The 26,472-nt window shown below is 40.0% G+C and overlaps 1 protein-coding gene across 2 annotated transcripts in view; it reads right to left on the bottom strand.

The window, feature by feature from the left end:
* nfia (nuclear factor I/A) overlaps nt 1-26,472 on the bottom strand; it is a 127,098-nt gene that overhangs the window by 99,046 nt on the left and 1,580 nt on the right. For both annotated transcript variants that reach the window (XM_053634967.1, XM_053634968.1), the window contains exon 2: nt 21,511-22,039. In XM_053634967.1, coding sequence (XP_053490942.1) covers nt 21,511-22,039 — 529 coding nt within the window. The remainder of the gene's footprint in view (nt 1-21,510; nt 22,040-26,472) is intronic.

The following is a 26,472-nucleotide window of genomic DNA, read 5'->3' as shown; positions in this document are numbered from 1 at the left end:
GAAAAAATGTGATCTCAGTGATTTTGACTGTGGCATGATTTTTGGTGCCAGACAGGCTGGTTTGAGTATTTCTGTATCTGCTATAACATTCTCTAGAGTTTACTCAGAATAGTGCAATAAAGAACAAACATCCAGTGAGCAGAAGTTCTGCAGACATTGATGAGGGAGGTCAATGGAGAATCTCCAGACAGATTTGAGCTGACAGAAATGATGCAGTAACTCAGATACTCACTCTGTACAATTATGGTGAGCAGAAAAGCATCTCAGAACACACAACACTCCAAACCTTGAGGCAGATGGGCTACAACAGCAGAAGTCCATGCCCAGTTCCACTTCTGTCAGCCAAGAACAGAAAGCTGAGGAGTATTTGAGTATTGTTGCTGACCATGTGCATCCTTTCATGGCCACAATTTACCCACTGTCTAATGGCTACATCCAGCACGATAATGTCACAAAGTAAACGTCGTCTCAAACTGGTTTCATGAACATGACAATGAGTTCAATGTTCTTCAGTGACCTTCCCAGTCACCGGATCCGAATCTAATACAACACCTTTGGGATGTGGTTGAACGGGAGATTCACAGCATGAAAGTGCACCTGAAAAATCTGCAGGCATTGCGTGATGCAATCGTGTCAACATGAACCAGAATCTCAAAGGAATGTTTCTAACATCTTGTGGAATCCATACCACAGAGACCTGAGGCTGTTCTGAGAGGAAAGGGAGACCTTACCCAGTATTAGTACAGTGTTCCTAATAAAGTGATCTGTGAGTGTAAGCGATAATGTGATAACTTGTTTTCCAGAGGTTCCACAACATTAAATGTAACTAAACAAGAATTAATAATATGATGTGTAATTTTTTAAATACATTTTCTGTAATATAGTGCTGTGGTATAAGAGGAACAAAACATTTCTAGACATGCAGTAATGGGGAATTCTGGTGTGGTAACTGTAATGCCACTTCCTGACAGGTAGCATCACAGCACCCTGCTGTTGATTCATTTCCTATAACCGCATGCCCTGATGTGTTCTGTTCCTTCCTAAAATAAAAACCATTTAAGCATTCAATTGATATATCCTAATAACACAAAGTGAATCGTGTTGCAATCAAATCTCTATTGCAAACAGATGTTCAAATCAACCAGAACTGTAATCTTATCTCTGTTCATGCAAGAGTTTTACTTCTTTTTTTAAATTATTATTATTAGTCCAGTTTCAAGCTTTCAACAGGCTGATCCTCTTAAACAAACTAAAACCTGGCCTTAAACTAAATGACATCAGTAAACAGAGCTCTGTCTGCCTCCTTATCAAAAACTGCATGCATGTAGAATAAAGCATGTTATGGGCAAGCTCCTCTGGGCAGTTCTTGCCACTGCAGTGACCTGGGTGTCAATGGTTTAACTATGTTTGTGACAGCCTTTGACTGCACAACCGCATTAATTGCACGTGAGCTATACACACACTGATGGATTGAGAGGAAACCTTATACACACAGAAAACAATCATGCACAAACACATACACACAAATGAGCTGAGTGTCTCAATGGCTTCGCCCTTGATTGACTAAGGGGAAAATGTTTTCATATTTTTTTAAATATAGACTGGTAACCGTGTACACTGCTGTATACATAACTGCTTGTATATTACCAAAACAGGAGGCCATGCAGTCTAAATGATGAACATGATTTCTGGGCAACTCACACACACGTACACATATTAACGTGCTTCAATATCTCCAAATGTTTGTTTGCATGCCATGTAGTACACACACATTAGTTGCATGTATACTAACTATGCATTGTAGTGTATATGTGTAGTGTATATGTATCACAGGTAGTGAAGCCCACAATGTTTTTGGAGTGAGATTATACATGTTTGAGCCAAAATCAAGATTATGGAGATGGAATGCAGACACACACACACACACACACACACACACACACACACACACATGAACTCTAACCATCTTTTCAATGCACACGTGTTGGTTTAAGGAAGCTGCATGACCAAAACTACACAAAGAATCCACATTTGATGCATAATTTGAGTTACGCACAGGGCAGGAGTAAAGAGCATTTGATTGGACGCAGATTGGACTATTACATGATGAGTCATCAAAACAGGTCAGTTCTTCTGGAAATTATAAATATATGAATTAAAATAAGAATACCTATAGAACACATTTTTATAATTTTATATATAATATATATAGGCTGTGCTTATATATACTGGCTTGTTTGTGTCCACAATAAGAAGAGACTCATACAAAACTCTTGACAAATTCCTTCAGGTGACTCATTTATACTATTATACCAAGTACAACACCTACTACTACCTGACATGCATGCGTAGGCAATGCAGTATTTGCCAAAATGCCTAGACAATGGAGACTGCTAATTCCAGTTCCCTGTAAGAAAAATACACCAGGTCTAATCTGGGCCTGATGAGAACTGGTAGAGTTCAGGGCTTCCGTAATCCTGCTCTCTCCATCCTTTACAAGATGACAACCTACCACAATGTCAACAATAAACAAAAACATAAGGCCATGCATGCACCCCATCTCCCATTCGTGTAGCTTAGAACATCAATAATACATCGTAGATTAGGAGAGCAGCCGCAGCAGTGCAAACAGGACAGGACACTGGGCTGTTATCAGGCTTTCCCAAGCAAACCCCTACTTATATTCCCCTCTAATTCCCCAGCACACAGCACGCTTTCCAGATGGGCCCTGAGCCTCATGCCCTGCCAGCAACAGCTTGCGCTGTGTTTGTTGAAAACAAAGATGACGGATTAAATATCATGTGCAGCGGAGAGGGGATGGAGGAGTAAAGAAGATCATTCTGCGTTCCTCAAGCAACACGGTTCAAACTGTGAGAATGGACCAGAGATGTTCTCACTGTTAAGGTCCTTACCTGACATGGGGAGGTCGAATATGAGCTTCTCCCTCTCACGCTCTTTCTTTCTTTGTCCCTCACACACAAACACACTGTCATCATCTCCTGAGCATCCCTTGGTGACATCCCCAGCGCACCCCACCAATCCACTCTGCTTAATTACAGAGTGTAATCTAATGACGAACTCAAATTATGCCCTCATGCTTCCATTTATGGCTTTCTCTATACAAACACTTTCATTTTTTATGCCACTACTAATTCAAACAACATTAGGCATAATTAAGAACAGCAAATGGGGACAGTTAAAGGAATGATTTAGGGAAAAATCAAATTCACACACATTTTCCACTGACTTCAAATGCAGTTGATCAACCAAAGACACGTTTTTCACATTGTACTTGAGCTAATAAGTCGTGAAAGCTTGTGACCACCAATCAGGGGCAAGCAACCATCATACATCATCAAAATAGCGGTATCATTCTACAGTTCAAATGTTAAAGGTATCAGTCTAACCAATTTATTCCGGGCTTCCACTATAAGATTCTGCTATACAATATAGTTCTCTTCATTTTCATAGACAACTGTATATGGACATCAAATATTTTCAAAAATGGAAAGTCTGTAAGAAATAGATTTTTGTTCAAACCATTAAACATCAGAGAAAAGAGCACATGACTTGAAATTTTTCAACCCACTGTATCTGTCTGAGTATAACTTATGTTACAGGTGAGATGGAGTGCACTTGAAAAAATGGACAAAACACCCCATGGAATGACCTTTCAAAGATTTACAGACACAACTGATTTCTAAGGATGGGTCTTTCAAATGGTGTGGGCATCTGGAATAATTAATTATACATCAATTCTTTAAGTACCTATATATATATATATATATATATATATATATATATATATATATATATATATTTAACAACACTTTTTTTAGAGCCCTGGGCCTTCCAACAGGACAATGATCCCAAGCACACGTCAAATTCCACCAAGACTTGGTTGCAGAAGAAGTCCTGGAAGATTCTACAGGGCCATCACAGTCATCTGACTTGAACCCCATAGAAAATATCTGGTGGGATTTGAAGAAGGCGGTTGCAGCACGCAAACCCATGAATATTACTAAACTGGAGGCTGTGGCTCATGAGGAATGGGCAAAGATTCCTCAGGAACGCTGCCAGAAGCTATGCATCTCGTTTGCAGCAGGTCATAACAGCAAAAGGTGCTCTATTAAGTACTAAAGATGCTTGCTATGAAGGGGTTGAATAATTTTGAGACTGGAGAAGTCATTGTTATAAGTTGAATTATAAGTTGCATATATATATATATATATTTCTTTTTTTTTTTTTTTTTTGGGATGTGTCAGTGTAACAATACACTGTGCCACAATGAGGCCTTTTTTATACCATCTGTGACCCCTTAGAGAAAATTGCCGTTCTGTTTTCTCACCAGCCGTACGAGCAGCCAGACAAGCTGATCTTGTTCCCTGAGGGCGAAAAGCACTTGCGTGTGCGATTCCCTGGAGAGTCGAACAGTATTTACTGTACAATCCTCCCCCACGGAGACTACCACCCAGAATAAAGTAGCCATAAACAGATCAATGCCTCATGCTGTTCTGATAACTGAATACATGCATCCACATTACACATCAGCTCAGTCATCCCATTGATTGTTCTGGATGCAGCTACACATCACACAGATACACTTGAGCCTCTTGGGATCTGTCATAAAGACCTGAACAATAAAAAAAAAAGCAGAACAAGAACAACCAACAAACCCTCCCATCTCAGGTCTGGAGAATTCATGTAAAAGGCCTAGCTACTTCTTGCTTACAAAGGTCTGGATATGCAGCTAACGTGACTGAATGAAGATGACAGTCACCTTTTAATGCTTAACTATTAATGGCTATAAATAAGACAATTTGAAGTGTTTCGTACCAGCGCTTCAAATTATCACATTTTACTAGCTCCATGAGACACGTGTTTTGAATTTGATACAGGGAGAATTAAAGAGAATTCAATTTTGGTCATTGACATTATGTCATTTTGTCCTTTGGTCAAAGCCATGTTGTTACTTCACTAATTGGACCAGAGAGGGTTAATACAGTTTACATTATCAAAGTTTGCGAAAACTCCCCCACTTCTGAGCTAATGCATCTGGTCCGATAAGCTGCTTTCAGCTCAACAATTTACATCAATGCATGTGACTGGCTACAACAGAAGACCTGCTACAGAAGCCAATCCGGTTCACTTTTAGAGAACTAGAGTCACTTTTCATACTCGACTTCTGACTGACTTCTGAACTTATTTTTGTTGTGATGCTGACAAAAGTAGAGAAAAGATTTTGGAGGCTTTCTGTGCTCCAGCCTCAGCTTTAAGAGCCAAGAAGAAAGTAAGTAAGTGGCTAAATGGGCCTGGAAGATGATGCTGTGTAGCTGTTTCAAGCAGACAAGGTAATAACTTACAACTGCCACTAAGGTATGCTACAGAAATTAAAGCTATCTCTCCATGGAGAAAAGCAAACAAAAAAGCTGCCTGAGTTATGGCTGTTAGGGGAGCATAGAGGAGCACAGGACAGAAGTAGCTATGCTATGCATGGCCCTTCTCCTTTTTTTTTCTTATCCACTTTTAACTTTTTTCCCCTCCTTGTAAACTGCTACGGTCAGAACAAGCAACGGTAATCATAAAGCCTGCAGCCTGTCATTTCACGTCTGCTCAAAAAATAGAAACGTCACTCGTTTTGTGCTGTCGTTCCTCCGGCTAAATGCCCTGTGCTGAATCACGGGGACTGAGGAAAGGGAGATGAGAAAATGGAGAGTGGTGGACATGAGGATGAAGAACAGCCACTTGTCTCCATGTGTTCTGTGGTGGAGGCCTTGTGCACAGAGGCTGAACAAATATAGGTGACGGGCCGGACCAGAAAACCCTCTATTTTCTCTTTCATTTACAAACCCCCAGGCAGTGCAAGTCTTCTTGCAGCTCTCAGAAGGAGAAGGAATGAATGTATCAGTTCTGTATTGCCAGGGTATAAATATTACAGTAGCATTTATACTATACAATCAGAGTAGCAGGAGGTGGACACAATACAATGCAATACACAACTCAATCAAATTAATTGTGCCAGTTAATTTGTCTAGTGAACTTGATGGATGTCCAGCTTTCTACAGTATCAAATAACACATACACACACACACACACACACACACACACACACATAGATACATAACCTCAAGCACACACAAGCTTCTTCAAGCTACTTCATCCAAGAACAATGATTATGTGGGATTTTTCTTATGCGTCACATTTCCATATGCATGTTTAGGTCTTTTAAAAGTGTGTGTTTGTGCTTTACTTGCTGCTTGAAGAAGGAGGCTTATCTAAGTGAGAGCTCAGGAGCTGGAGCACAAGTGAAAACACTGTGGTCTTGTCAGTTCGAGGCAGGATATGACACCACGCCAACGACAGAGGACTCCACATCTGGTTTACATCTTCAGCAAAGCACACACACCACTCACATACTGCATTTTCCCCCCTTCAGCTAAAGCCACCTCTAGTATCTGATGACCAAAAAAAAAAAGGTTGGGATCCCAGAAAACTTTCGTTGTGGCACCACAGCAAATAAAAGCCAACTTGATTAAGCCTGTATCTGAAAATGATCTGTGTTGTAACACCGAAACAAACTGAAAAACGGAATGGAATTCACAGGAAATGCATAACAGGAGTTTGAGGCCTTCAATTCGATTATCTATTTTCATTTTCTTCTGCGTTTCCTTTACGCTACACAAACATATTAAAGCTACAGAAGGATTCATAATTTATATTAATTTTGGAATTCTTTAATTAAGTAAATAAAAGAACAATGGAGTAAGGCAAAACTATTTTAATCTGTAACAGATTAAAAATTTTAATCTAGAGTTTTAATGTGGTATAAGTAATTATAATTGACTGAGATATTTATGGATGTGGCAAAACATACTACTAGGCTACAAGGATAATGTTAGGTGGCAGGCTTTACTGAGTTTGTTACATTAAGTCATGAATGCTTCATTCCTAATTATGTACACTGATCAGCCATAACATTAAAACCACTGACAGGTGAAGTGAACATTATTATTGATTGATAACATGATTATCTCTTTACAATGGGATATCTTATGCAGCAGGTGAACAGTCAGTTCTCGAAGTGTAGAAGATGGCAAGTGTAAGTATCTGCCGGACTTTGACGAGAGCCAAACTGTGATGGTTAGACGACTGTGTCAGAGTATTTACAAATTGTGGAGTGTTCCTAGTATGCAGTGGTTAGTACCTACCAAAAGTGGTCCATGGTAGGACAACCAGCAACCCGGCAACAAGGTCATGGGTGCCCCAGGCTCACTGATACACGTGGGCAGAGAAGGCTAGCCCATCTGGTCCAGTCTCACAGAAGAGCTACTGTAGCACAAATTGCTGTGATAGAAAGCTGTCCGAACACTGCACTGCAGCTTGCTGTGTATGGGGCTGCAGAGTACCCATGCTGACCCCTGTCCACCTCTAAAAGCACCAACAATGAGCACACAAGCATCAGAACTGGACCATGGAGTACATGGACCATGGTCTGAAGAATCACGTTTTCTTTTACGTCCTGTGGACGACCGGGTGCGTGTGCGCCACTTACCTGGGGAAGAGATGGCACCAGGATGCACTATGGGAAGAAGGTAAGCAAGCAGAGGCAGTGTGATGCTCAGTACAATGTTCCACTGGGAATCCTTGGGTCATCTGGATGTTACTTTGACACATACCTAAACATTGTTGCAGACCAAGTACACCCCTTCATGGAAACAATACTGCCTAATGACAGTGGCCTCTTTCAGCAGGATAATGCGCCCTGCCACACACTGCAAAAATTGTTCAGGAATGGTTGAGGAACATTAAGAGAATTCAAGGTGTTGACTTGTCTTCCAAATTCCCCAGACCTCAATCCAATCGAGATGTGCTGGACAAACAAGTCTGTCCATGGAGGCCCCACCTCGCAACTTACAGTACTTAAAGGATCTGCTGCTAATGTCTTGGTGTCAGATACCACAGCACACAGGCAGGTGTATTTAATTTATGCTTGCATACTATATTTAGAGTCTAGTTTAACATTTAAAAAATCATTTTAATTGTTGTGACTACATGAAATGATATTATTTTTATATTTCTACTTTGCAATAAATCTAGTCTTATAACATACAGTGTGGAAGAAAAACGCTGCTAGTTTTCTGCTAATTTAACAATAAAATAATATTTGAATATTTTTTAAAGATAATTTTGCCATTCCCATACAGCCCTATCATGTATACAAATCTTAGGATACTGTGCACCCTAACTGAGAGTACAAATCTGTTCCTGAAGGGCTGCTTTAATTTGCTGGGGAAGGAAAAGGGGTTGTGAAAAGTGCAGACTGCTTTTTATGTTGACGACAGAGACGCTTAGTATTAAGCCTCTTCATTGGGCCTGCATTGTTTTTTAGAAGGGAAGAGGAGGAAGGGGAGTGCAACAAGTTATGCAGATGAGATGTTAATTAGGCAAATAGTGAATTAGTATCTAGCGGTACAGACTAGCCTATTGGAATGAGAGTGTGGGAATGGGAGGCCGGGGGAGCCAGCTGTACTTCTCCCTCTTTAATCATTCACCCCTCCTCCTCCTCCTCCACTCTTCCTGCCTCCCCAAGCTCACTTGTGCCCTGCAGGCCACTAACACACCTACCCGCACTTCACTTCGGTCCAACGGACGTCTTTTAAACGGAAATAAGTGTACATGTGAAAGAACCCCCTCTCTCTCTTTCTCTCTCTGCCGGACGTTAAATCTTCGCGGAAGTTTCGCTATGCAGCTCTTGCTGAGCAGGACCCATAGTAACAGCCACTCATGAGGATATAATGGAACATAAATGAATGAATGAATGGCGATTCACATGGTAATGAGAGAAGAGGAGGCAACGGGAAGTTTTGTTGTTGGTGGATTTTTTTTTTCCCCCTTCTAATTTTTCAATTGTTTCTCAACTGTGTGGCCAATGAATGCTTGGTCACTTTCACAGTTAAACCTTTTATTAAAGCTGAAAGAAAAAGAACGTCTAAGAAAAAATAACGCGGGATAAATGATATTTGTTTATCACATTACTTTGACCGTGAGGAACTACTGTGGACAGAAGTGCATTTAGTCACAGAGAAACCAAAAACACACTGACTGACACGTTGACTTCTCCTGTTTTTTTCTTTAAAAAAAAAAAAAAGAAATCCAAATGACCTATAAATGCCTACCAGCAACACAAATGACGTAAGGAATGGTAAAATTCTCATGTGTATAAAACTCTGGAAACTGTGCATGAAAGTTGGCAAAGTCAATACACTACAACATTCACCAAGTCAGCCTGGGATTGTATCCAAACTCTGACTGACCGTAATACAGACTGGGTTGGGTCTCCACGCTTCCACTACTTTTGCTCATGTGCATTTCAACTGGAGCCAGAGAGATGCTTCCAATCTGAGGCTATGATTCAGGGAGAAAAAAAAGTCAATCCATTCAGTTTTAATGCAAGAGGCATTATCATATATTAATTATCAACTTATATATAAAAGGTGGAACAGTGACACACGTCAAACGATATGATGACATGTGCAGTCTTTCAGAACTGACGCACCTATCTGACCCAACCAGATCACTTTAGAGGACACACAGTTCTGCGTAGTGTCAAAATGAATGCATCTGAAAATATTACAGATATTACCTTCGTCCCCTCACATCCATCCTCCACCAGCCTCTCCTCTCTCTGCACCCTTGAAAGCTTGTGGTGACCCAGGAATGTGTAAAATGGGGGGCAAATGAATTGCTTGGCCACTTGAGCTCCTCTCGCCATTACAGCGGGCTGCCCTACCTGTGTTGAGTCAGCAGTGTGCTCACTCTATCCGTCTAATGGACAGCGCTGGAATTTAATTAGCGAGAAGCCGCAGAGTGGGGGCCTGAAGATTACCCGGGACATGAGGCGCGACGCAGCAGCGTTTGACTGTGTGTGTGTGTGTGTGTGTATGTGTGTGTGTGTGTGTATGACTATAGACTGGATTCATTGAAGGGATTGACCCTTGCTTGCATCTTCCTTGTATTCATAACAGCACTGCAAAAACTGAACGTCCATGTGATTATATAAAGGGGCTTGTGCATATAAGGAGTAATAAGCATTAATCTATTCTGAGGACGTAAGGGGAAGGTTAATGGAGCTGAATGGCCTTTTTGTTGCAGTGCATTTCGTAAGTAATTGGACAGTGACGCAGTTTTTCTTACTCTGGCGCTGTGAATTATCAGGTATCAGGTGAACCGCAGAAGAATCACTGCCCAATTTAGATTCTCTTGAATTAAAAGTGATATCCTACACTTTATCCTCAGAGTAAGTGGCAGCCATTATACCAGAAATTTGTTTCTACCAACGTTTGAGCAAAACTATGAAACTTGTGTTTGCACTAAGCTTCTGGTGTGTCTACAAAAGTGAGTCCAAATCAAACTCTTTAAAAAAAAATCTCATGGGAATTTGTGAACGTTTTCAGTAGTGATTATACCATGATCGGAAAAGTTCATTGTGTCGTAGTGTTCAAAGCTTTTCCTGCTAGAACCCAGCCAGCGTATATACACGGAAGTGCAGAATGCCAGTCAGACTGCAACCTTTAAGATCCTGAAGCTTGGGGCCAGAAAGGTGTACAAAAGATGTCAGATGCTCAGTAGCCCATGAGTGGAGCATCTGAGGCTGAGACTACCAACTTACTAACTATGCCAACTCAATTCCAGCCAAATGTTGAAACTTCACTACTACTTTATCTATCAGTAAAGCAATGTTTGACTAACCAGGTCTAATTTCAGACAGACAGAGTCCACTAAATTGTGACCCGGACTGTGATTTGGATTGAAATGATAGATAAAGAGAGCAGTGAAATTAAGAAGAGGGTAGACATACAGGCAGAAATAGAGAGAGAAAGTGAGAAAGAATAAGTAGGAGTTTCTCATTTTTGCCTGCCAGGTCACAGAGAGAGCAGTTGAACTGGTCACACAGTACAGAGGTCCTATGAGAGATTGTTGCCATATCTGAGTACATTTGACTTTGAACCGTGCCTTCACTCCCCTCTTGAGCAGTGAGGCAAAGCAGGCCTTCCTGCAATGTGTTATTTGCGGTCATGGGTGGGAGGGCAATATGGGAGGGCAATGTCTGACCTTCTCCACAGCAGCTGCAGCTTTCTAGGAAAAGTCTCCTACCTGCAAGATTTCAGGAAATACTAACCTAATCTGCTTATATGTATATTTAGTATGTGAGGCAGACGGGCAACTTCCTCAAGCACCTACACAAGAATCTCAATACAATATTCTATATTTCATAGCAAAGTGTCAAATCTATCCATTGCCACAGACTGTCTGTAGGTGAAGTATCTCAAATGTAGGAGGATATCTCTTCCCCCTGTGGCCTAGTGGGCAGGCTTGCGCTCATCACTCAGCCCATGTACTGCAATAAAGGGGGGTGGGAGTAGGTGCCACAAAGTGTGATTAGAGGTCTCACTGAGGAGTCCACTCATTCAAAACACACATGCGAGGAGAGGCTTCTCACCCATTCTTGTACAGATTTAACCAATTAGCTTCGTCACACAGCTCCGCGTTCCCAGATGGTTCACAGCTAATCAAGTGCCGCTTTTGTTTCGTCTGTGAAAACAGTTTTATTGTTGAAGTGCAGGGATAGGCGAGACTTACGACGGTCGCTGACGAAGAAGGCGCTTTTTCACAAAAGCGGGAAAAAAAAGCAGGGCTCATTCAAGATTCATGGGGCACCATACAGGAGGAAGCATATTGATTACAAAAAAGCTGCCATTTAAATGGAATTCAGATGACTTCACAGCTGGTGAAGTGACGCCTCCTACCAGCATGTGAACAACTTCTGTTCTGTGTATGACTGATGCCTCAATAATATTGAGAGGTTAGAAAGAATGGGCCAGCATGGACCTTCAGATGCTTCAGAGGCAGCAGTGCAAATGCCAAAAGTTAAAAAAATGGTTTTTAAAATGAGCAAGCGGTTTTCATAAAGAACTCATTTATACAGTTTTGGAGATCTAGGTTACGGCTTCAAAAACAAATATTTTATAGTCAATTATTCATGTGAATATCATCGTCAAATAACATGATGCAAGACAAAACTATGAGCAACAGCTTTTAACATCTTGTTACTCTACCCATCTCTTCCTCTAAGTCTAATTTAAAGATTATAAACAGATTAAAATAATGAAATTCACAAATAATGAATTTGATAAGGAATATATTTTAGACAAAAAAAAGCAACTGTACTAATTCACATAGATTTTGCCTCGTCATTAATCTTAACAAGCCATAATTAAACAGACTAAGATTAACCAGCCTCATTAAACTAGAAAAATTGCGACACATATTTTAATACTACATCAAAAAATATCAAGCCCCATCGTTAGTGTTTTAGGTTTTGCTCTTTTGACAGCTCTCTCATCGCCCCAATCATTCAAAGCTCAAATCACTCAAATCATTGTCTGCAATTTGCAGCGTCTTCTGTGGTGTAGCCTGTGTTGCATGGAAAGAAGAGACATGGCTTACTCTTGTGTTTTCTATCGGTCATGCTTTGAAGGGTTCACAAATTAGTGTTAAAGTTCACACAAACTCGCAAAACATTAAACCTTTTTTCTGCGTTCTTGTAATCTAAGCATGAAGCCTATATGTTGCAAGTGTCTTTTTTTGTGGGGTATTTAAAACTCATTCAAAAAACAGCACACAGTACTATGTGGTGCGATAATAACGGCGCTGCTGCCCCCAACGACTTCACTAGTGTGTTATTTTCTACCCAAAAATAAACGCTTACGTTATAAGACGTTTCTGTTTTTGGTTACGTAAACAATGTGGTAAAAACGTAAAAAACCTAATTGATTTTACAGCAGGTGTCATTCTGGAGACCCGAAAGCAGGGGCTACTACACTTTGTCTTCAAAAGACATTACACAAGCATTAACAAGCCCCTTAAAGAATGATTTTGGCATTCTACCCCAATGAGAAGCTGCATGTAACTCAGCGCTGTCTTCAAGCAAAGCTGTGATTGCCACAGCGCTAAAAAGCCGTGCCAAGGCCTGGACTCAACCATAGCCTTAATATCCATATTTACTTATTTATTTATATTTCTCCAACTCAGACAGATGGAGAGGCTGAGGGCATTTCTGGGGATAAATAGTTCAATAATTTAAAGTCAGTTCCACACTTAGCCTGCAACCCCACCACCACCCTCACCCATTTTAATGATTAAAAACAACATCTGACAAAAAAGTAAACACTAAGAAAACAAAAGAAAACTAACAAAGATGACAAGTAACCTTGCTTAAAGAGCAAACATTTTGTTAGCAAATGGATGCTTTGTAGTGGCCACCATCTGGAGCGAGCCCAGAAAGGTTGGATCGTTTCATAACGTATGCAAAGCGTTGCTCCAATCTCGACTCGCTCGCTAACGCTGAAGCGACCAAATGAGCGCTGGTTTAATTAAATCCAGAATGGATCTCACTTTGCTCTCTGTGTTACTGCTGCAGTCAAATAAGACTGATATGTTCGACAGCTTCATGTGCCGGACAAAGGGATCTAAAGAGTTTTCTTGCTGAGATGCGAATATACCCCCCGGACATCACAAAGAGGAACAGGTCAGCTCTTCATTGCTCAGTCGCAGAAAAGGTTACCGGAGTAACCAGGAAGCGAACGCTCAAAAGCTGCAGGCTGAGTGACCTCCATTTAAACCAGCTAAGCTGCTGGGTAAAAGAGAATCAATTGCTGTGGTACGGAATGTTGTTTATTAATAATATCTTTTTTTTAAAAGCTACTTAATCAATATTATATCCACATAATGATCCAACAAGTGAGATATTTTTTATGTCTTACATAAATGTGTCAGTATTGCTAATGCAAATATAAAGGTCATGAAATTTAATTATGTTGAAAGGAATTTGAAAAACAAGCACATGTCAGTTACAGCACAGAGAAATAAATCTGTTGAGAACTGATGAGCAGATGGGAATAAAGGCTATGAGGACAGAGAAGCAAATGAGGTAACATATTCCTTATAACAGGACCAAACACATGCAGATGTACGCAGAGACGCAGATACAGAACGCGAGAAGAAGGTCCTGTTCAACACCAAACCCCAGTCTTTCTTTTTATATTCCACCAGCCATACGGTAGTTTATTTTTCACTTCTTTCACCATCTGTAGCAACTTTCCCCTGCAGACAGCCACAGCTGTCCCGCTTCATGTCTGTGCTCTCTTTTATACTCCCGTCCAAAAGGACTCTGCCACACAATAATGCCCAGACAGGAAATGCCTTTCACGATATCAGGGCTACTGATTTGGGATTTTAAATATGTATATGCTGTTTTAAAATTGATATATTACCCTGGTTGAAATGCTGTGTAAAATGAACTCCACACCGATGAATTGTGTGCAAGGCTAACCCCATTGCTTATGTAATGAACAGGGTAGAAAAATTTATTGAGCGATAGGCAACAGCACCAGGCAAGCACTCACACGTGACAGAAAGCATTGATATTACAGAGAAGAGGCAATGATGTGCATGTTACAGATCAATCCATCTGAACAACCCATGAGGAAAAATACAGAAGGACATTCTAAGCTGCCAGCATGGCGGAGTTGATGAGAGAAATATTAGTACACCGATGATGAACGAAAGCGTGATTGTTTATGTGCTGGAGTCTTTGTGAACAGATTACACGGTTAGAAGAACCTGATCAAAGAACAGAAAAGAAAGAAAAGTAAGGAGGATCATTCTCACTAGGGGTGTTTTCCTTCTCTGCGGTGCAACATCACATGAGAAACTATTCAAATGAAGTCCTCAGCAAGTCCTAATATAATCAGAGTTTCTCGCAATAAAGGCTCAGCAATGCATCTCTTGCTACCAGGCCTTAAGACAATGGCACTCTTGTTGAATGGCATGTGAGCACAAAGGCTCCATTCTCACAAGTTAGTCAAAGCTGCTGTTCTGAAATGGAAGAGATGTCTGGCGAGAGACTAGAACAGTCTGAGCTGATAGAAGACTCTCTCGGTGATCTCGGCATGATGGACTGATTGACTCTGATTAGCGATGATATCAGTGGTGGATAAAGTGGAGCAGAAGCACACTCACTACATGCATGTACACTTGAGCTCAAGTTTATACGTTTACAAAAATTTAACTTAAAATAATCCATTTACTTGACTTGTAAAACAAAAGCTATCTTCGTGTTGAGTTTACTCACATTTCCCATACCTGAAATGTATTAAATAAGCAACTACACATGATTTGCTAACTCATAAAGGAATGACACTACAAGAGCAAACTCGATATTTTATTTGGTTTGTATTAGCTTCTTGGTTTATTTGGTTTTTATTGAACAGGCTCCCAATAGACTATTGTTGTTATGGTTACAGCTTAGATTGGAGCTATGTCACTATGTTCTCGTTGCTTTTAATTAACTGCTGATGCCTGATAAATCTGCACTTATATAGCGCTTTGATCCAAAGCGCTTTACACTGTGTCTCATTCACCCATTCACACAAACACACACACTCACATACCAATGGTAGCAGAGCTGCCATGCAAGGCGCTAACTTGCCATCGGGAGCAACTTGGGGTTCAGTGTTTTGCCCAAGGACACTTCGGTATGTGGAGTCATGTGGGCCGGGAATTGAACCGCCAATCCTACGATTAGTGGACAGCCTGCTCTACCACCTGAGACACAGCCGACTGATGATGCCTGGTCAGAGGAGAATCTGCCAGTCTCCTGGTCTTCTGCTGTTGTATCTGTCTCAAGATTTGACATGTTGTGTGAGATCCTTTCTGCTCACCATGATTGTAAAGAGTGGTTATCTGCGTTACTGTAGCCTTCCCGTCACCTCAAACCAGTTTGGTCATTTGCCTCTGACCTCACTCATCAACAAGGTATTTCCACTCACTGGATGATTTTTGGTTTTCAAATGAACACATTTGTACCCTGGATGGAGGTTCTTCATTAGCTGTTCTAGCAAATATTAATAGACTTTTTGCATGTTTATTTTCATAAAGATCATTTTGTATTTCCTATCGTATGAATATATGCAGGTAGGGAAATTATAAATAGTAAGTGCTCTGTCCTCTCTGATCTCGCGGTGCGGGTCTATTTCCCTCTCAGTGTCCGGGTGCTGAGGCGACTGAGGAGATAATACAGAACTAATTAGCAAAAGACTACTGCACAGGGGGACGGTAGAGAGACCTACAGTGCAGGTACACACCTCCTCTCACACTTCTCTCACAGCACTGGACACTGACTCATCACTCATCACCATACACACATACGTAAAGGACTGGTACTCAGCTGGCTCCTCACTTAACGGAGTACGCAGGAACATGAGGTCAAAATGTAGTGCGGAAATGTTTTTTTTAAAAAAGGAAGCAAGCAGGAAAGAAAGAAAGAAAGAAAGAAAGGATCGTCTGTGTGAGCTCTGTATGCGTAATCACAAAAGTGGTCTAAAAGCGATGCAGAAAATACTCAGCAGTTTTTTTTTTGTCTTGTGATGGTTGACGTATAAAGCGCTCAGACTGGAGCCGGAGAATGTGGTCCAAATCTGCAGAGCGAGATCAGCACTGACAATAGACATTAAACAGATTACACGAATTTGCCATGCAATCAGGCTTATGAGAAATTCACCCAGCGAAGGCGCACGCTGCTCGCTGAAACTTACAGCATTTCCTCCCCACTAGAACCTTATCTGCTTCATTTAATCAAATCATGCTGCAGGAAAAGTGTTTCGAATAGGGGCCCATATCACTGATATTACAAGCGACGGAGCTGAATCCTATCATTCGATCGTGGCCAGTTCTTTAACCCTGGGCATGTGCCAGACGAGAGCTTCTCAGCCATGATGTGAACAGAGCACTCGCGGTACTGAGCTCACCTCGAATTTAATTTTATGAATGAACCTGGGCTCATTTGTAATGAATGGTAATGTTTGAGTGTCTGCGTGTGTGTGTGTGTGTGTGTGTGTGTGGGCACGATTTTATAGCTTGGCAGGGATCAAATGTCCCCACAAGGATAAGAATATCTGACTGGTTTCTTTTTTTTCTTTAAAACAAAAACTTTTATTTGAAAAACCTAAAAGAACTAAAAGGTTTCTTTTTGGTTACTGAGGTTAGGGTTAGGGGTTAGATTAGATAGACATAGAATTGATTAATTGTTTAAATAATGATATCAGTGGAAGGTCCTCAGAAGGATAGTAAGACAAATGTGTGTGTGTGTTTGTGTGTGTGTGTGTGTGTGTGTGTGTGTGTGTGTGTGTGGGGCAGTATGATGGCACAGTGGTTTTTGCCATAACCATGCTGGTTGGTGGCAAGTAGGAGGAGAGAATGAGAGACAGAAGTGAGTGTAGTGGAGTGAGGGCAGGGGGTCCCTTCCCACAATGTGTACAGCAGTAACCACAACAAAGCCTGTGGTTCATCCCACAATAGCCTTAAATAGATCCAAATTATTATTATTCCTCCGCCTGTGGAAAGAAAGGGAAACACAAAACGGCTGCAACTCAATACAGGCCAGGATGTACAGATACACTCGTGTCTTTCTGCTACTACAGGAACAAGACTACCGAATATAGCGGTGTATTTCACACACATCACAATTAAGCCCCTCTACTCACTAAAGCTTTGTTATTTTAAGCAGTAGCCCTCTTGACAGGAATTAAAACTAACTTTTAAGTTGTGACGGAGACTGAATGCCATGTTCCTTTAGGAATGCATGATTGACGTTAACTAGTTTAGAAACACGTACGCTTGAAAAATACCGTATAAATGCTGTGAGCAGTGTGGGTCAGCCATATTTGCAATCGTTCACCACGCAAACTGTTCCCAGGTCAGATAAGGTAAGCGCAATATAAAAATATATATCAGCGTCCCTCGAAACGTACTCGTAGGTCCTGACTGTGCTTTGTTATCGTTTGAAATCAGCAGTATCCTTCCATTGTGTGAGCACGGGTGAAAACAGACACGAATCGAATGGAAATCTTGTTCAATAAACAACTGAAACTGTACAAGGCTTCCCATATCCCGCTCAGACAAATAAACAATACTTTAAAGTTTACATTTGAAATTGTCCAGTGGTAAAGCAGTCAAGGCTGTGACCAGGATAAAAATTTTCGTCAGGTTCACAATGCGAAAATGTGGCCCACTTTGTATTTAACACCAGCTGCTAATTTACAATCTGTTACATAATACTCCCATTCTTCCATTACCTGCTCTAGTTAGACTATTTACATTTATCGAGTTAAATAAATGGTCAACAGTTACTATTTCTCTATCACATCGCATCATCAGTTCCTGAATATGTGTATATTAAAAATTCTATCAGCTCTTCACTTAGTGATCAGTTAATATTACAACAACTAGCAAGCAGATTTGGCAAGTCACGTTCTAAGTAGTCTAAAAAAGAAAAAAAGAAAAAAGAAATTGACATTTGCATTTTACAAACCGCCAACTGCTCTCACAAACACACGTGTATATCATCCGTTGTCACATAAACACTTTAATGGGAACACCTGTAGACCTGCTCATTCCTGCAGTTCTCCAATCAGCCAATTACGTGGCAGCAGCACAATGCATAACATCATGCAGATACAGGTCAAGAGCTTCAGTTAATATTCACATCAGAATGTGGAAAAAGTGTGATCATTGTAACTTTATCCATGGCATGGTTGGCTGATTTGGTAACTGCATAAATGAGCAGGTGTGCAGGTGTTCCTATAAAAGTGGACGGTGAGTGTATATCACAGCTATGTCAGATGTTAGCCTATAATATGTACGTGTTGCAAACAACAACTCAACGTCTGGTAGTGTAGCGTCAAGTGAGTGCTAAGCGCTAAATGGTAATGGACGATTAAGTCTATGGGCAAACCTAAAGCGTCCTCTACAGCTGCTCTAAGGTCAGTCGAGAACCAGACAACACTGCTGGGGTTTTTCCCCACATAGTAGGATGTGTTCTGCCACCATATTATCAGGACATCGCTGTTTCCATATTGAACTTGAAAATGGGAATGTAGGAGTTTAATAAAAAGAAATAAAAAATAACAAAGTCTGCATTTCAGTGTCCTCATAGCTAGCTAGAGTCATGACAACAGCAGTGATATATTTCTTAAACATAAGGTGGAATACATACAACACATAAGGTGAAGCTTTACAACTTGAACCTGACCTTCAGATCGATCAAATCAGGATTTCCGTGTAGATAAGTACAGCTTTAACCGTTAACTAGCACAGAAACAAAAGCTCTTCGATTGCTAATCAGTGCTCTAACGTTGAGCAAACAAAAAGTTCATAATGTGGCACAAGCCGTGAAGCAGACTCTTTGAAAAGAGAATAGTCACTGGCTACAGCTTAAGCCGACATCTACACGGCTATATTAGCTCCCGGTTAAAAGGTTTAAAAATAGGCCTACACTCTATTCCTAACAAAACCACCTGTTTTAACTAGAGGTCAAAGGGCAAGCCAGAACCAAAGCACCGCCCTTCGCTTGACTGGCTGCTAACGAGAGTTGCTGTTTATCTAAGAGGTCAAATGCCTTCAAATAGGTTCGTGACCCTAACATCTTAAGCCACGACCTTTCCCCATGTGTGGAGGCTCCTGTGACACCGGCTGGCTATAAATTAGCCTGCACCCCCGAGAGCAGAGTGAGGGTGTCGTGATTATTTTGTTTTTTCTAGCTGATACCTCAGAAGTGCGCACTCCTCAGACTGACTACAATTATCAAACCTTCAATAGCAATAAATACAAATGATAAGTATGCATGCTCATGGAATTCCTCCATTCAACTAACTACATAAAATATGGTGTAACCTTGATTATTATGAGTGTCATGAATGTAGTGGTTGGAGATTTAATTATTGCCTCCATGTGCCCCTAAATACCACCACTTTGGCTATGTGAGCATGAGGTCAGCCTCTCGTAGACTGCAGTTTTTAATCACAGCGGCTTCAGCAATGCGCCGCTGCTTTAAATAAGACAGAGGCGGAAACCTGATCAGTTTGTATGTGCCTCAAGATGGAGGAATACAAGAGAAACAGAGACACAGTGTGTGTGTGTGTGTGTGTGTGTGTGTGTGTGTGAGAGAGAGAGAGAGAGAGAGAGAAAAGGAAAGCAGCAGAGCAATAAAAGAAGCTCCACTTTTACTTTTCAGGACTCCAGCACTTCAGATGTTAGCAGGATCAGACTCATTCTGTTTGAGCATTAAAGCTGAGGATTCAGAATCTCTGGAGAAAAGAGTCACAGCCGCATCGTGGTGTGTTCACGTGCAAAACTCCACAAATACATTGTTGTTAATTGTTATTGCAGTGTTGGCCTTTGTGATACTGATATCGCAGACACATGCAGTATGCATATGAACACTCCAGTGAAACATGGTTTTTCTGTTTTGTGAGCACAATAAGAGTATAAATATGTCTCTTTTATTGGCTGATTTTGATCAAATTGATACAGGCCGGTCTTCACACGTTCATCCATATCATTCAACCTCAGACAAAGTGCTTAAGAGCTCTTGTAGTGCTCCAAATAATCACAGTGATTCACTACAGCTTTTCCAACCTGCAAAAAAAAACACCATTTTCTCAGGCAGTCCTAAAAAAGCATTATTCATCTGCATTAATCAAGAGTTAAAGGAAATATCTTCACACTTTTGTCAATACCCAATCAAAATAGAAATATTAGTGTGGAGGTGTGAATTGCAGGAGTTGTGTGTGTGTGTGTGTGTTTCCTTCCACCAATAAAATGGGCATTAGCTGCCAACTCACTCTGGCTTTAGAACAACGATTTGCGAGCAGGAGGAAATGAAAGTAATTGAGGTTTGTCTGATGAAACGAAGCGCCTTCCTTCCAAGTGAAAGCTTGTGTTTGTGTTGCTGTCAGCGCAAGACAGATCCCCTGCTGCCTCTTGCCAATTAACAGTCTCTCCATCAGATATTTGCACTGGCCTTCTCCGTTTCAGAGCTTCATGTATAAGATAAACCATGACAGGAGTCAACTTAGTTGGAGTTAATCCATGGTCTGCAGCAAACAGTTGATTGGAGATAAGGGCTGTTACAAAATAGTTTTTCCAATCAAATACGTTACATAAAAAATGGAATGTTCGCTCAAATTATAATATGATCATTAGCAGTTTTTATAGGATTAGAAATAATTAATCAGAGCTAAACTAACCACTTCAAAACTTCATGTAGCCAGTGAGAAATACATACACCGGTAAACCGGAGAGAACCGCCATATTCTGTAGTGTTGAGAAAATCAGTGCTGTGTGAGAAAGTGACACGACAGTTGTCTTGTTTCCTCTAAAAATTGTAACTGTATATGAGAGTGTTTGAAGGAAGAGAGCATTTCTCTGTTAATATAACATACCAGAAAACCTACCAGAGACATAAACATAAAGACTGACATACCACCTGAGACTGCTTAACCCTGAGGGACAGTGCAGATACATTTCCACATATAACGCACACACCAATAACACAGTATTGTGTTTAGTATTTGGATCACAATAACTAACCCAGCATGAAAAGGGACTTACCTGCATGTACAAAGTAGGCCAAGTACAGGTCCAGCTCCTTAACTGAAACTCCTATGTGATGCGGCTGCACGCACAACCCTGGGTTTGAGCACTGCGGTGATTTAACCAGCCTCTCGCCATCAGTACTTTCGAGGGGAATACCTTTGAATAAAATCACCATGACCAAGTCCAAGCGCCACACTTTGTCTGCCTGGCGCAGGCAGTCGATCCTCCTCATCTTGCCTTTTTGATCGGGGTTGGAGAGCACGCAGCACGGAGGCTTCTTCCCCGTCACGGTGAGCACAAAATCCTCGCGGAACTCGGGACGGATGTCCTTGCGCAGTTTGGCCAGCAGCCGCGACGCCCACTTCTGCTTGACCTCAGGCTTCTCGCTGAGCAGCTCGTCCTTCACGGCGCGCTCCTCTTCCTTGGACATGCGCTTCTCGTGCTTCTTGAAGTACTTTCGCTTGCGGGCCTGCAGGTTAAACCAAGTGTAGGCGAACGCACGCACGTGGGGCAGCAGTGCTTCAATGAAAGGATGGAATTCATCCTGCAAACAAGCGATGGAGAAGAAAATCAGGGCAGGGAAGAAACAAAAACTTAACATCACAAATCATCTCACACATGCTGTTGAATGAAAATGATCATTGCTGGAGAACTTATATATTGAGATCTTAGAGTGAAATATATCACTCTTAGTGCACAAATGTTTCTATTTATGGAATGTAATATTCTCTCTATTCTATGAACATATATACATGTATAATTTAATAACAACGTACATATGAAGAATGCATACACTTCACTAATTATGTCTGGAATTATGGGCTGGTGCAACATCATTAATTCAAATTTTTTTTTTAATTTAAATTCCATGAGCTTCATTAGGACAGGGAAGCCCTCAATAAGAGGAGAGGGTCTGTGACCTGAGGGTTTTAGTGTGTGTGTGTGTGTGTGAGTGTGTGAGTGTGTGTGTGTGTTTGTGTGCGTGTGTGTTTGTGAGAGTGAAGGCCTGTCTAGGCCGTATCTTGGCTCGTTGGCAAGAATGCCGGTCTGTAAGGGTCTGCCAGGACAGAGAAAAAGAACCAACCAAAGAGGGAAATCAGACCAGCTATTTTTATCTGCTCTTGGTAAAGTTGCATATAAATAAATATGTGTGTATATATATATATATATATATATATATATATATATATATATATATATATATAAATATATATATATACACACATATTTATTTATATGCAACTTTTTTTTTTTTACATACATACGCACCGCACGGATACACACATGCTGTATCCAAAACAGCACGGATCCAAGAACAGCACTGAATTATATGAGAGAAGTCTGCCGTTTTTTCAGTTTAGAATGTGTGCATGGAGAAGGTAAGGGATGTGAACAGATTTTGGTTAACCTTGCTACTATTATAAAATCAAAATTTGATACAACATACCCTTTTTGATATTTTATTTGCACCACTTGCCCCAATTTAATTTACTTCTCTTTTCATTACCCATCACTTCTACTTGGTTCTAATGACATATCAGTATTCGATACCAGATTATGTCTTTTCACACAACATTCACTGCTACTGAGAAACAGCACTCATTTCACCCAGTGAATAAGAGAATGTATTTTTACCCCTTTTTTCTCTCTCCAAATCAAAAAACATTACATCAGGACCATACTGTCAGCAGCCAGTCAAAGCTTATAACTCTAAAATACAGCTTCGTACAGCTATTAATTAGTCAAATAACTAATATGAGCTTGACTTTAAATACAGGGAAATTTTACACAGAGAGAACTACAGAGATTAAACAAAATACAAAGAATACTGGCAACCTGCCAATCGGTAAAATAGCGTTTCTACAAACACCCTTAGCAGCGTTACGTGCCCCAGAAGTCACAGAGTGAGCATGAACGGCTTGCCAGCAAGTGAGCAAAGGGCGCCTTCGATTTTATGTGTGCAGAACTGAGTCAAATACTACACAAATTTGAATATTGTCGGTTTTAATAGTCTGAACAGACTAGACTTTTGCTATATATGTTTTATTACATGCATTTTACATTGCTGTTGCTTATTTCCTATAAACAGTTATATGTATGCTTAGCATAAAACAACTAATGAGTTCTTCAGTATTATAACAGAGGTCAAGTTAGATCTTTTTAGAAAATCAGTCATAATTAATAGATCATACTAATCAATAGTCATAATGCACACATTACTATAAAGAATAAAATTAATAACATCACTGGTCTAAATAATTTATCTGCATAATAACATTTTTTTAGGTTACGATTGTAGAGACTTGTATGTGTGCTTGCATGTGTGTTTGAACAACAGAAACAACATCTATGTTTTGTTTAATATTACAAAATATTAATATGAATAATTAGAAAAAATATCTATATTTCTATCTCTCTAGGCATTCTTTGGCATGTTTTTGGCTCATTTTGAATCACAAGCATAAATCCGTCTTCAGTGACCCTTCAAAATAATTCAACACAAATTCTATTAAATGTTAATCCCAATGCCAGAAATCTACTGTTATTGAATGCATGATACATATGCAAAATATTTTAATATACTACAGTCTTTAGATAATTTTTTTTTATAAAAGTATATGTAAGCAATTTATTTTTTATTTTAAGTGCATATGATATTATAAGAGTACAAAATATAATGATGTCCAAATTTCACAAAACTGTCCCTTTAGTTTAAAAAACTTAAAGTGAACTACCTCTGTGTACCTCAGAGATGACTGCAGTTTCACTAAATAACAGGCCTCCCCCTAATAACTCAACAAAAACTGACATTTAAAACAGGAATAATAATAATCCGGTCGTGTAGTTACTCTCCCCTCCGACTCGACATCACAGAGGCCTAATTATGAGGGAGTCGACAGGGCTCACTTTCTCCCTTTGTTGCACCTCACCCCATGGAAGTAAACGCAGTTCAGGGGAAACTGTTGGCTAATGGTGCTCTTCTTTCAAAGGGGTGAGAAGCAGCCCAAATACAGCGCGTCTCTCTCTCACACACACACACACCACGGACAGCAAAGCAATAATGTAAACTGGCACCAGTAAGTCAAAGATTTTACTCCCAGACTCCTGAAGTGAACTGACCCAATTCTCCTGTCTTATCGCAAGGCCTCCATATAGAACAATAGTGCCAATGGGCAGAAAAGACAGAAGAGATAAAACTGTTAAGTTCACCTATGAGCTGCCAATATCTCTCTCTCTCTCTCTCTCTCTCTCTCTCTATATATATATATATATATATATATATATATATTTAAATATATATATTTAAATATATATATATATATATATTATATAAGTAGTGTGTAGCATTCTAATTTAGAAATATATACATATATATTTGCATATATATATATATATATATATATATATATATATATATATATATATACATATAAATTATTAGCATAATTAACTGATGGCTCAGAATGTAAATTTATCTTTGTTTGTAATGTAATAATGTATTATATAATATTATAATATCCTTATTATTCATTTTCCTCTATTCAAATGGTCAATCAAGGATTTGTGACGCTAAGAGGGCAACGTTAAAACCTATAAAAAGAATAACTGACACATCACACAACGTCTTCAGTCTGCACCAGAACAGACAACGCTGGACATCTCCTCTGAGCACTTAATCGATGCAAGAGTGTGTTCTTACAGCGCAATCATTTTAATGCTGTCCCAAAAACCTCAAACCAATTCTGAAACACTGTAAGCTGTGTTCCATTATATATCACTAATTAAACCATCACAACTGGGGGGGGGGGGGGGGGGGATGCCTTGCTATGTAAGCTTGTTTAAGTCTCGGAAAATTGATTTCTTTTTAATCTAGAAATATTGCTGCTGCAGTGAACAGACAGGGAAGAATATATGAATATTATTGTTGCCAAACACGTGAGTAATACTGAAATAATAAAATCAATACATAATTGTTCAAGACCTGGGGAATAATGAATGGGTGATTGCAATCGAAGCTGTTAATTTGTAGTAAAAAAAAAAAATTTTAAAGATAAATTATAATTAAAGATGTTTGATGTCAGAATGTGTTGGAGGGCCTAACTTACAGTCTATAGGCTATAACTTACAGTACCACTATTAGAGATCCATTTATAAATTCACAGAAATAACCAGGTGAGTCTAATTTTACCAATGCAACATGCTTTACTCATATAAGAAGATTATAATTAATATGCATGTTAGCTTACAAATATGATAAAAGGTCAAACCCAAAATATTTCCAGATTTCTTGTTTATTTTTGATTTTCCTCTCTGTACAAAAATGCATCAGCTTCCTGCATACTGGAATAAATCTGTTTCACAATTAAAACCTTGCTGCCTCACTTATACGCCAGCCTTCACTCCTAAACTGCAAAAGACTTATCTCTATTAAATAAATTCACTTCAAATCAAACAGCACCTGACAGCCAGAGCAGGAATGACTCTGTAAGGTTTCAATTACTGTTTCACCAAAGTGTTCAGTAGAAAAAGGCCAGAAATTAACAGCCTGATTTTTTTTTCCTTTGCTGACTCCTTAACACCTTAAAGTCCCCAGTAAAAGGAAATAAAGTGTGTGTGGGGGTTTTTTCAGGTGTTAAGAGTTGATCAGGTGATAATATTAAAAAAGTAAAAGCGTACAGGTCATGTGTTAAAAAAAAAAAATTCTTACTGTTGTATGCATGGAAAAAGAAGTCACCCGAGCTGTATAGATATTTTGGCTGCGCAACTGAGACTTCTCCGGTCATCTGTGGAGCACAGTGATAGAGTGTGTGTCCTGACTGAGTCTGGAGCAGAGTGATACAGTGTGTGTGTCCTGACTGAGTTTCGAGCAGAGTGATACAGTGCGTGTCCTGACTGAGTCTAGAGCAGCTTGATTCAGTGTGTGTCCTGACTGAGTCTAAAGCAGAGTGATTCAGCGTGTGTCCTGACTGAGTCTGG

This window comes from Ictalurus furcatus, chromosome 10 (assembly GCF_023375685.1).
Source record: "Ictalurus furcatus strain D&B chromosome 10, Billie_1.0, whole genome shotgun sequence".
Taxonomy (NCBI): domain Eukaryota; kingdom Metazoa; phylum Chordata; class Actinopteri; order Siluriformes; family Ictaluridae; genus Ictalurus; species Ictalurus furcatus.
This window is presented reverse-complemented; position numbering and strand designations above follow the sequence as displayed.